The 13,035-nt window shown below is 39.9% G+C and overlaps 1 protein-coding gene across 1 annotated transcript in view; it reads right to left on the reverse strand.

The window, feature by feature from the left end:
* The window catches only part of slc9a1a (solute carrier family 9 member A1a), a gene marked incomplete at its 5' end in the record, with an annotated part of 40,334 nt that overhangs the window by 4,134 nt on the left and 23,165 nt on the right, over positions 1-13,035 (reverse strand). Inside the window, 10 exon segments of the mRNA XM_014016346.1 lie at positions 2,035-2,085; positions 3,349-3,430; positions 4,433-4,534; positions 4,757-4,886; positions 5,465-5,635; positions 6,600-6,670; positions 8,211-8,300; positions 9,403-9,605; positions 10,030-10,247; positions 11,611-11,861. Of these exon segments, the coding sequence (XP_013871800.1) occupies positions 2,035-2,085; positions 3,349-3,430; positions 4,433-4,534; positions 4,757-4,886; positions 5,465-5,635; positions 6,600-6,670; positions 8,211-8,300; positions 9,403-9,605; positions 10,030-10,247; positions 11,611-11,861 (1,369 nt within the window).

Consider the following 13,035-nt stretch of genomic DNA (forward strand, 5'->3'; position numbering starts at 1 on the left):
TGTGTGTGTGTGTGTGTGTGTGTGTGTGTGTGTGTGTTTGTGTGTAAACTGCAGCTAAAAATAGTGAAATTTGCAATTGTGAATTGCAGTCCAGAACTTTTAAAAAATAAAACATAAAAATCAAGTAAAGAAGCCCGGGATGGTTGATCATCTTGGCTTGGATCATTGACTTTCATACAAATCGTCCTCAGTCTGTAAGAACTGGTGCACACAGCTTCTCCACCCTGACGCTCAGCACTGGCTCCACCCAGAGCTGTGTGCTGAGCCCACTTCTATTCACCATCTACACCCATGACCCCTCTCACTCAAACACTATCATCAAATATGCAGATGACACTGCTCTGTTGGGATTATAATCGGTAGGGATGAGGTGCAGTGGTTTGCAGTTTGGTGTGCCAGGAACAACCTGTCACTCAACACCCTACAAACCAAGGAGATGGTCATTGACTACAGGAAGAGTAAGGCTTACATCAATGGCGACAGATAAGGAAAGGTCCCCCACTTCCAATTACTGGGGACCTACATCTCAGCAAACCTCTCCTGGTCGTTCAACACCACAGCGGTGGTTAAGAAAGCCCAGCAGCGACTCCAGTTCCTGAGAGAACTCGGACAGAACAACTTGGAGACCAAGCTGTTGGTAACCTTCTATCGCTCCACCATAGAGAGCGTACTGCCAAACACCATCACTGTGTGGTACGCCGGCTCCACCACTGCTGATTGGAGAGGCTGCAGGTGGTGATCAGGACTGCTGAGAAAGTAACCGGTCGTCCTCTCCCCTCCCTTGACAATATCACYAGCAGCTGCTGTCTCTCCAGGGCAAAGAGGATCTTSAAAGACCCCCTTCATCCTGGTAACCACCTGCTCAGCCTGCTGTCCTCCGGCAGAACGTACAGCAGCAAACCAACAGACTCAAACACGGTTTCTTTCCATCGGCCACTCAGACTCCGAAGACCAGCCAAACATCCTAAGTGCAATAACTACTTTATTACTGGTTTTGTCACTGTGTATATAAACTGTTGTACTATATGTCAAATGAATCCTGCAACAGACAAGAAAGGGACAACATTCCCACCACAAACCCAAACAGCTGATCTCCTCAGTTCCTAAAGGACTGTTGTTAAAAGAAGAGGGGAAGCTTCACAACATGGTCCTGTCCCAACTTTATTATGTTGCTGCCATTAAACTCAAAAATACATTTTTGTTTTTCATTACGATTTCTTAGTTTAAACATTTAATACATTTTCTATGTTCCATTGTGAATGAACTGTGGGCTTATTGTGATTTAATTTAGATTTTACACCATGTCCCAAATTATTCCAGACCTGAGGTTGTAGATTAAACCTTATGCCATCATTCCATCTGCATGCATAAACAAAAAATGAACAAGGGGAGGACACAGATAACAAATACCAGACCTTAGGTCACTGCTCTAGTGACTGCAGGCATTGAGACCTTTATTTTTTTAACACTAAAATGAACAAGTCACAATGATGTGTGGTGAAAACATGCTTAAAAAACAAAAACCTATTGTTAAAACTGAGAAAGTGCTGCTCAAGCTTCCTATTGGGAACATGCTGATCAGAATTGGACCTGTTCTGCCTCATCATTAATGAAAAGACTAATAGTAAACAAAAAGGGAAACAGCAAAGGTTTACAGGAGAGTAGTGAGACCAGATATGTTGGTCTGAACACAGTGGTGTGGACAAACAGACAGGAGACAGAACAGGAAGTGGCAGAGATGAAGATGTTTAGGTTTTCCTTGGGAGTAACAAGMTTAGGAAKGAAATCAGAGGTACAGCACAGGCTGAACAACAGGGAGATAAAGTAAAAGGCCAAAGAGGAGGTATATAGATGCAGTTAGAGAGGACATAGAAGCAGCTGCAGTGAGGACAGAGGATGCAGAGGACAAAGTGAGATGAAGGAGGAGGACTCGCTGCGACAAAGAAGAAGTAGTAAAACATTTACAAGCATGCGTGTTAGAGTTGCTGTCTGTCACTTCAGCTTAAAATGAGACCTTCTACACTCTCTACATACCTGAAGACTTTCCTTTATGCTGTTGAGCAGGTATGAAATCAGTGTGTCTGCCTAAAATGAAACCACACTCTGGTTTACATGGAGGCTGGAACATGCAAACGTATTTCTATGAGCGGCGGGGTGGGAGATATCATTTTCTGCAGCTGTGAACAGTAGCAGGGTTCACGGGCAGGGGCGGAGCCAGAGGGGTGGCCAGGGTGCCAAGTGACACCCCTGGCACCTGACTGACCAACCCAGGTGCCAAAGGATTTACAAGTGGAATCTCAAAGATAAAGAATAGCGATATAGAAGATAAATAAATAATAAATAAAGATATAGAAGTTAGAAGAAAAAAAGAGTTAATATTTGTCTAGCAGTTGTTTTATCTGGTGTAAAGGGAACCTATCAGTGTGAAGTGTGAAGAAAAACAACAACAAAAAACCTTTCTAAAACAAGTGAATTAATATAAAGCAATAAATATGTGTAATAATGAAAACTGGGCAACATCTAGTGGCTACTCTGTAACATGGCAATGACATGGAGCAACTAGAAAAGTTCCTTGAGACACTTGGATACGGACTGCCATGCAGAATGTTTTGGGCAGCTGAACTTTTTATTTGCATTCAGAATACGTTGAAGAACATTGTCAGCTACTATTATACCAATTTTCAGCTTAATGTGTTTAAAATTTGTTGAAATATAGTTCTTTCACAAATTAGCATTAGCCCTTAGCTTAAAATTGAGATTAACTTTCAGAATGTCATGGAGATTGCTCTTGGCTACCACCACAGCCAATTTCAGCATTTTTAAAACTGGCTGAGTTATATTTGGGATTAGCTTTGGTGGCCATCTTGGATTTTGTATTTGCATGCAGATTTTGTTAAAGATCATTCTTGGTTACTACTATACAAATTTTCAGCWGTGTATATTTAAAAATGGCTGAATTATAGCCCTTCGTAAAACTTTTCACTAGCATCAGCAGTAATGGGATTAGCAATCAGCACAAAAATTTTTAAGTTTCAGTTCAGTATTTCTTCAAACAGCTGAATTAGAGCTATTTGAAATTAGCTGTGGTGGCGCCTCAAATGTTCAAATCATGAGTAGCGTTTTTTAAATTTATTTTTATGTGYATGTATCCCCCTAAATATACCTTGGCCACCCCTTGCAAAAAAGTCTAGCTCCGCCTCTGTTCATGGGATCCTTTTTTATTATGAAAACTTAAAACAGTAACTGAGCCCTCTCAGTCCCATGAGGTGAATTCTTGTTGTGGGTTTTGATCTGAAAACAGCATGGTGGAAGCGGTTACATGTCTGCTTGATGCCRAGATGTTTTTACCTGAAGCCAGCCTGGCTCTAGTCAGAGTTGGGGAGTCTGGAGCAGCAGCAGGAACTGTCAAGTAATTAGTCATCTCCTTTATCTGGGGAAACACAGATGTCTCGGTTTTATTTAGGGGTTTTGCAAACATAGATTTCATGAACACTCACGATCAAAGCTTAGACAGAAAGAAAAATATGACAAGAAAACAACTTTCTGGCTCATTTAATTACTGAACCAACAGGGCTCAGTGCGTCACCAATAATCAGCATAATTAAAATTATGTTTTGCTTTAAGGGATTCTGCAGAAATCTCAGAGTCCTCAGTGACTTCCACTAAATCTGACTGATTCTAAAAAGGAGTCCGTTTCATTTTGTAATTACAGGCTGACACGGTGGAAGAAAGTGTAACAGCACACAAATGACAGAATAAATCAGTTGAAAAGCTATAATTAAATAAACTGGAGGTGGACTTTAATTACAACATTTCCTTATTTTGATTGAATCGTTCAACTATCAACAGACTGAAGCAATGTGGAGCTCTCATACTCCATGTGGTAGCACGATTTACCAAGAATGCAGAAACACGTTGGAGTAAATGCACAGAAAGTCTGCGTGTATGGTCGTCAAATGATTTAATTTGAGCAACAACAGAGCAGAAGTCAATCAGAGAAGTCTGTCAAGTTGTGGCTGGCTCCTCAGCGCAGAGCAGCCGATAATATAACATCCTGTGACATGCTTACAACCAATCACAGTTCGCCAACTGTGAACCATCTAACCAATGACAGGGCTGTCAGCCCGGRAACASCTTATCAAAATAARAGAGGTCATGCATYGCTGGAGTCTTGAAGTCTGGGCCGATAGATTAAAACAGCCGAAACTGGTTATCATGAGATATGATTACTGGACAGTGTCAAGGTAGAACAGATATACATAATTATTCCATAACACTCCACTAGAATAACATCATATTACGCAGAAAAGTTTGATATACAGCATCTAACACCTAAAACATTAGTGCTTCCTGATATTAAAGAAGAAATAAAATGCCTTAATGATTGCTGACTATTTATGAAGAGAGTTTTAATCTGAGACGTGTCGCCCACCTTCTTGTCGAGCTCAAACATCTTTTGTTTTTTCAGAAGGAGGTCATTAAGTCCGTCCTCGTAGGGATCAGCCACCAGAGTGTGTCTGTTGTAAGAGTGCAACTGAGGACGAGAACAGACATGACTAAAACAGTAACGTTGCTCTTTAATTCAGCACACGATGTTCACAATAACAAATTTCCACTAACATATATTTATATATGTATTTAAAAACTGTAATAACACATTGTAAACTAATAAAGTAGCAATATTTTTTAGAAACAATTCAAATTAATTAAATGCTCAGCTGTCAGTGAAACCTAATGTAAGTATGAGAAGTGTTACCCTCTGCCGTGTCCTCTGGAGGTTGCTCCTCAGGATCTTCCTGATCTCCTCCTCTCGGCCTTTGCGCAGCTGTGGAAGAGCTCTCTCTGCAGGCTTTGTAGGAGCAGGAGGGACCTTGGGCTGAATGTTCCTGGAAAAAAATAAAAAATAAAAATACTCTGATGCTTTGTATTTTCAACTGATGAAAACATTTAAAGGCAAACAAAACCTGCAAGGCATATTTAGTGTTATAAAAACCCAACAACAGGCCACTTTAATCTGCTTTTTATTGAAGATAATAACTTCCTAAGGTTTGTATTTATGTTTATAGCAAATCTTTATGGGTTTTACCATAAAATAAAACAAACAAATTTGCTTTTTGTAGCATTACTGAAATCAAATAAGATAAAATATAATATATAATTAATAGAGAAGTTATTTTAGTTTGTCATCTATTGTGATCCTGAAAAACAAGTTGTGATTCTTCATGAATTTAAATTAAAAAGACCTAATAATAATAGGTTGTTTTATATTATTTGTGAAAAAATATCATAATTAAGCTTCGAGGTTTATAAGCCCTTTTTGTTTCTGAGCTGTAAATTATGTCAGTTCTATTACCTGCAGCTGAATGTTTCATTATTAAAAATAAACTGATTTAATCCGTCACAGACGCAGAACAATTTCAGAGTTTAGTTGAAATAAAACAGCATCCAGCTTCATAAAACTCACTGCATGGAAACAGTGGAGGGCATCGCAGAGGGCAGTCTGGACCCACTCTCCACCAGCTGGATGGCGTGTTTCATCTCCATCTTGTGGTAGAAGGCGATGAGCTGCGGCTCTTTGGAGCGTTCTTCTACGATCAGGAACTTCTTCACGTACGTCTTGTTAAAGCGGTTCAGTCTTAGAGGAGGACAGGAGGGAGAAAYCAAAACCAATGACAAAACATTTAAGCACAATCTAACTCAGTGGTCCCCAAAAGGTTTCTGCTGGGAAAAAAGTAATAATAATTCACCCCACCATCACACACACACAATCTCCAATCAGATACACAGATATGTTGTAGTTTATTTCACAACTCAACCTTTTTTTTTAAATTGAAATTTAAAAAAAAGTTAACTGAAATAAATAACAGGTTGCAAATAAAATAAACTACAACCTCTTGAAGACATTTATAGTTATTAGAGGTTAGTACTGATGTTAAAAGCACAACACTATATTTTTAGGTTTTCCTTTTTATAATTTTGACAATGTTTAATCTATTATGTTTTGATTGGTATAGATTAGTTACATGTCTGAATTATAACAACACATAATCAAACGTGAGGACATTAGAAGAGGATTTTGTCTGATTGCCTGTGATTCAGCCGTAGGTCAGTAGGGGGCGAACGCAGGCATTGAAGAACCTGTATAAATTGATGAACTTCCTGGTTTTTCGCCAGTGTTGGTTTCCTGTCAGCTTCGGTGGCAATAAAACCTCACTCAGATCCAGAATTCTGGTGTTGTATGGTTTGATTCCTTCTAAAAATCATTTTATTTAACAATGGTGGTTTTAATATCGACTTCAGTTTATTGAATACGAATTTTTCTTACACTCTTAAAAGCAAAACAAACTAATTCAACATTGCTACCAGTGAATAAAAGAAAAATGCCTCTCTGCGCAAAATGGTTTTAAAAACACGAAAAACTGCCAGAGAGAAGTTTGTTGAGCAGGAATGACTTCTTTAATCTTCACTTCTTTGTCATACTTTTCAATTCAGTGCCCCCAAACCCCCCGCAATGGCACTGCGCCCCCCTCACTTTGGGAACGGCCKAACTAACCCTCATGACTATAAATGTGTAAAATCAAGTCTGGTGTAATCCTTACTTGTCCTTCCAGTGATGGTGTCCATAATGTCCACATATGTCCTCAATTCCAGTCAGTAAGTGATCGAGGAACTGCAGACGAAAAACAGAGAAGTTGTTGAGAAACAGTCCCACAACTCATGTTGCTCATATTTCAGTAAAACTCAGAATAAACAAATGAGACAAAAACAATTATTTTCATTTGTATTTTTAGGTCTCTAAAACGATGCTCCTTGGAACAAACAAGCATTTCTTTATGATTAAATATATAAACAGCGGCACTTTACTTGGGTACATCATGTACTTTTTGATTCACTGCTGTTTCAGTTCCCTACGGTAAAAAAAACAAACAAAAAAAAAACACACCCACTCGATGAGAAACAGGCAGCATGGRTTTTCTGAACGCAGACAAATTTTAAAATAGAATCTGTAAGAAAAACGCAGCAGCAGCCGACAGATGATTGACTGGACTGAGCTTAAAYAACAGAAACCCAGAGAAAAGCACAGGTGTGCAGGTTTGTTGTTCTGACTGCAGCYGACCCGCGGATCGCCCCGGTGCTCTGACTAAGCCCGTCGATGACGGTGTTGACGGGCGCCGTTGCTTTAGCAACACACAGTTTTACCAGAGTCTGCGTTGGCACAGGTGAGTGATTTACATAAACTGCCCAGCACTTTAGAGTTAGTCCGCATTTGACAACTGAGCTAAATATTCAACACAAACAAGCAGCTTTTGATTTTTACAAAACATCTAAACTCTTCTGTTTTCACTTTATGTCTGTCTGACGTGTGAGGAGAGACGCAKGTGGAAACGCTGTCAGAAGAGACTGGTTTGAATACTGTAGAGATGATTTCAGTCATTTTTGAAATTCTAAACTCATTTTACAAGACAAAATAATATAATCCTTATAATAATACAGCTGTATCTGTAAAAAGCACATCTAAGYCAAACAATATTCTGAGTTACCACATTACTCTCATCCAAATACAACAACAAAAAATACTTTGTTTTAAACAATCCACATTATGTTTATTGCTGGATAAACAGGAATTCCATCCCAACCCAAATAAATCAGATAATGAACATGTAGCATGTAAGAATCCTGGGTGTCTCTCTTTAGATTATTGCGTTCATTGTATGGCTGGTTTGACTCTCCTCCCTCTAATCACCGGTATTTTACTTTGAAGGAGCCACTAGGGCTGTCTGCTGCTGTTGTCTGGAGTACTGGTGACTCATCGCTAAGCCCTSGAGAGGCGGGTGTTTGTGTGCGAGTGTGTGCGTGTGTATGTGTATATACAGCGTGTGTCAAGAGCTGTTCAGTAATGTCAGWGCTGTAACATTCAACCTGCTACATTTTGTTTTAGTTACATCCAACATGAGGTAAAAATCAAACGTAAGAGAATGAGAAAACAAGTTATTTAATGGAAGTAAAGTTCCATCAAACAGCCAGTAGGTGGGGGCAAAGATCACACTTTCATTTACTAAGAAGCCTCAGAAGTGTTGAGTGGAAAACACCAGCTGCATTTTCCACAACTAAAACAACTGCAAGGGATGCTGCAATTGACTGCTGTGCAGTTTAATTTACAAACTTTTTTTAAGAAAAAAAAAGAAAAAGAAAAAGAAAAAGACCAGCACCTGGGTGTGGATCTCCTCGTTAATTGAACGTTTGGCCTCTTGTTTCTTCTTCACTGCCAGCAGCTCCACCAGGGGTTTGATGGTCATACCCTTCATGACGGATAAGTGAAACAAAGAAGTATTCATTTAAAACACACCCATATCTCCAAACTAAAAATAAGTTCTTATCACYAGTGTGTCACAAGTGTTTTCAAACTCTGAAAACTTTATCAGCATTTTGGGATTTTTTTTTTTTGTGCCTGAGTAAATTCTAAAAACACGCAGCAGCACTTCCTGCTGATCCTTTCATCTGATCACATCAGTTCAGCTGTTAAATTCATTTTTTGCTTCAATACCTCTCTAGAACAAGGGGAGTAATAACCTGTAAAACGTTACAGATTTCCCTCTCTGCTGGTGCACACACCRCTTTGACTTTTATTTCATTATATTTTCACTTTCACATCATAAACGAGAACCTGAGCCAACGTTGCATTACTCTGAGATGGGAGCAGTTTGTGCATCCTTCAACCTGTCTGCGCCTAAAGATTTGAGTGCATCGTTCTGGTAGCTGAAGAGATTAAAACGTTCATCCGAYTAACAGTAATAGCCAAAAGTGGATGACACAATCAAAGCTCACCTTGTGTGTCTTAGTAGATTTGGATATAAAATATCCCAAATCTTCTATTATCTTGCTCTTATAGAAGACAAAATTAAATGCTATCTTACAATAATAAATAAATAAATAAATAAAAACATACGAGAGTTCAAAAGTTGCTCAAAATCAAAGAAAGTCATCTCCAAGGAAATAAAAATCTCAANGTCATCTCCAAGGAAATAAAAATCTCAATAAATCAGCTTGCATGCAAGGGCACAGTTTGCAGATTAGTTAAAAATAGTTTAAAAAAAGACATTTCCAGTCTTACCCAACAAACTAACTTTACGCTGCCTCTTTCATCCATCCATCAGTACCAAAGTGCCACAGCTGACTCCAGCAGCTTCAAACTTTTCTAATACAAATTTACGCACCAGCATAAGCGACCGAATTCAAACTAGGTGCATTAATGCAAATCTGCTGCATCAAAAGCTCTTTAGCAAACCAACATGACAGATGCAGGTTAGTGTCCCAGACAAGCTTTAAGCCTTTTAATTTTTTTTTTTTACAGCTGGTATAATTATTGAAGTAAATTTTTAAAAATCTGGTCTGCATTCATACCTGAACAAAGACTGTGAAGAAAATAACCGTGATGATGGCCGTCAGGAACATATCTCTTTTGGGGAAGTGGTGAGAGTCCAACAGGAAGCCGAGGGAAAAGGCGATGGCACCTCGCAGGCCACCGTACGCGATGATGAACTGATCTTTGGTGGTCAGCTTGACGATGCGGAACTTGTTGATTACGAATGTAAGACTGACCACACCTGTTAAAAATAAAAATAAAAATAAGAACTCAGGTTATTTTATGTCCGTCTCATATGACTTTGCTAAGGATAAGGTTCTTTTATTTTCTATTTTGACCACTGTTCCACTAGACTAACAAATGATCAACAGAAGAACTTGTGACATTGTAAAATCAACAACAATTTGTGATAAATCATTTCACACAATGCAAGTTCTACTAAACTGCTGTCCTATTMAACTCCACATTTCAATTATGCTCTTTATAGCAAAAAAATAACAATTAAATAATAAAATCAAACACAGTAAGGATGTAATCTTAAGAACATTAAGTGTTTTAGTATGGAGAAAGAGGCAAAGTCTTCATACAAGCTATGCTAATGGCTTGTCAAATATCAGAATTGACTGGATTATTAGGACAGGTGTGAATAAATACTTCGAGCTGACCTATGACTCGGGCAACCAGACACAGGATGACTGTCGATGTGACGAAGATCCAGTGCCACTGGTGTTTTCCATCCACAGTCGCCACACCAAGAAAGATGAAGATTAAAGTCTCGCTAACGCTGCTCCACATCTTCAGGAAGTACTTGATGGTGGTGTGGGACTTGTGGGATATGTTGGCCTCCACGTAAGGTCGCATCACCGCGCCGCAGGCTATTAAACTGAGCAGAGAGACATCAATCGTTAAGCTTCGCTTTAACAAACCAAAATGTGCAAATGCACGTATGATAATACWGTATATTACGATTCTGAACACTGTGTTCTCCAAATCTGCTGAATGAAAACGTGATTTGTTTAAAGAAAGCAGCTGACTCGAGTTATCAGGTAAAGTGCTTCAGTTTCTGCATTTCCTTCCATGTCTGCTAACCACTAGAGTCATGCAACAGTTGTGTGTCAAAAATGTGGAAGTAAATCAGTCTTTGTAAATGTGCCTCGTGAGTCACAGAAACTGATGAGCATTTCCTGCCTTTTCTGCCACTTGTGAAAGAATATATTGGGTATAATATATCATTAGTTCGGCTTTCAAGGCCTTAAAGAAGTTATGAAAAAAATCACAACAGGAACTTTCTCCCAAAAATGATTTACAAAGCTGAATGCAGAATCTGTTGGCAGGTGCAGTAAGACTGCTTCAAGGCTTTRGGCATCCCAAAGAAAAAGAAAAAGCTTCTCCTTGAAGCTACAAATACACTGGCCCTGTCAGAGGGTAGAGGTGTAAATCAGAGCCTCCTGTCAGCATCATCGCAGGTAATAGATCACGACGTTCTGGAGGAGCTGATGAAGTGCCACCTCAAAAAATGTAGAGAAGACGATAAATCCAGACATGATTAGAGCACCAGTTTAATATCTCTCTGGGTTTTATTTGTCACAAAGAACCAAAGTTCTGCTGCAGTTGCACGGCTGCACATAGACTGGGACGCCATCATTAAGCAGAAATGCATTTGTCAAAACAGGACAGCATGAAGTGCATTCTGCAGCCAACACAAKAGGTTATAAAGAAACTGAAAAATGTCAAAAGTATTCACATGTTTGCTTGGACTATTTACAACATTTGTTTTGCAGAATAGCAACGTCAAAGTGCCTACACTTATGTAAATATTCAACATAATTAATCATTTAACTAAACTCAATTTCTGACGCAGTTGTTTCTACCACTATTAGCTTTTAGCTTACCTTTTTGTTATTTTTTAGCMAACATTGTGTTACCTTTTATACAGTTTTGCTAATTTTAGCTCAGACAATTTCACCACTTGTTTTGCTAGCTTTAGCTAATACTGTGCTGCCAATTTTAGCTTTAGCATAGAATTTGTTGATTTTGATCATAGCATCATTTTAATGCTAACTTTAGCTACTGTTCTGGTTTTAGTTTTTAGCACTATGCTTTGTTTTTCTGCTTCCTTTAACTTTAACAACTCAGGTTTAGCTTTTTCAGCAAAACCATTCAATACAAATAAGACAAACTCATCATAGCTCTTCTTGCCTTTTTCCACTCAAAGTGCGCAAGTCTGACACTAAATGAAAACTTACGCCATGATGCCGGACAGGTGGAAGACCTCAGCGGACAGGTAAGCCATGTAGCTGTACACAAAGACAAAAAGCGGCTCGATGACGCGGGTGTGGGAGGTGAAGCGTGAGGTGAAGGCAGAAAGGAACCCGTAGATGACGCCGATGAGAACGCCGCCCAGCGCTACGACGAGGAAGGAGATGACTCCCAGGAAGCCGTCCAGCACAGTCACTGAGCCATCGACGGCAAACTCCTCGAAAAGGTGGTACAAAACCTACAAGTGGAGATAAAAACAGAGGAAGAGGAGGAAGGACGCAAACAATAAGAAAAGGTGACTTAAAGGGGCAATATCATGTAAAATCAACTTTTTTGAGTTTTATATCATGTTATAATGTTATACTCTCATAAAAAAACATGCCCAAAGCCTTGCTTTGACTCATTCATGCATGTTTGAGAAATCCTGCAGTGTTTTTAGGAATCCATGCTGAGGAGCAAAACGACAGGTGGGGACCAGAAACGTAGCCTGGTTAAAACCAGACCCTGTCCTTCACTTTGCTTCGTACTGGGGTCTGGACTTGATGCATAGACAAGCGTTTCATGCAGGAGGCGTGGCCTCTGCTGAAGCATGTATGTGTTGTCGCTGTGACGGAGGCTAAGCTCAGAAGCTAACCGGAAGTCGCGTGTGCTGTAAACAACCCTACTGAGAGGAGAAATATACCGAGCCGAACAAGACGACTGTAAATGAGAGCTGCTGCTTTGTCAGACAAGTTTAACTTAATTTGGAAGCCTTATCAACACAGACTGGCTTCATTCACTTCCTCCACTGCCGTATGCTAAACTAACTAGCAGACACTGCGCAGAACATCGACGTCATTCAAAACTCCACCCTCTGTTTGCTGATTGGCCCAGGTAAAATAAACTACAAGCAGACACTGCGCGGAAAATTGACGTTCTCTTCTCTGATTGGCCCGGCTAAAGATCTGCCAGCGAAATCCTTGTCTATGGGAGAAGTTCCAGACGGAGCAGTGAAGGGAAACTAGAATTGAGCGGAGCTGCGTAGGAAGGCAMGGGCCAGGCTACCAGAAACGCCTTTGGGGGCCATAAATGCCCCTGGGACGTGTCTTTAAGCCGAACTTCCTCATCACGAAGCACACCTCCCCACCCTCCACCCCACACACTCCGCCCATATCTCCTGCAGGCCCTCGGCAGTAACACAGCAAAGTGAAAGTGAAACTTAAACTGCCTGCTGCTCTCAACACTACTGCTCACTCAGCGAAGCTCTTTTCAGATTCAAAATACCTTTGAGGAAATTTATTTTCAGATGGCAAGTAAACAACTGCATCATAGCCCCCCCACCCCGGCTGAAACTTACGGGACGGAAGCGGAAGGTGGTTCTTAAAGAGACAGAGGCCAATTTCAAGGCGTTTAAAAGAGGAAGTGATGAGAAG

Source organism: Austrofundulus limnaeus, unplaced genomic scaffold, assembly GCF_001266775.1.
Source record: "Austrofundulus limnaeus strain Quisiro unplaced genomic scaffold, Austrofundulus_limnaeus-1.0 Scaffold143, whole genome shotgun sequence".
NCBI lineage: Eukaryota > Metazoa > Chordata > Actinopteri > Cyprinodontiformes > Rivulidae > Austrofundulus > Austrofundulus limnaeus.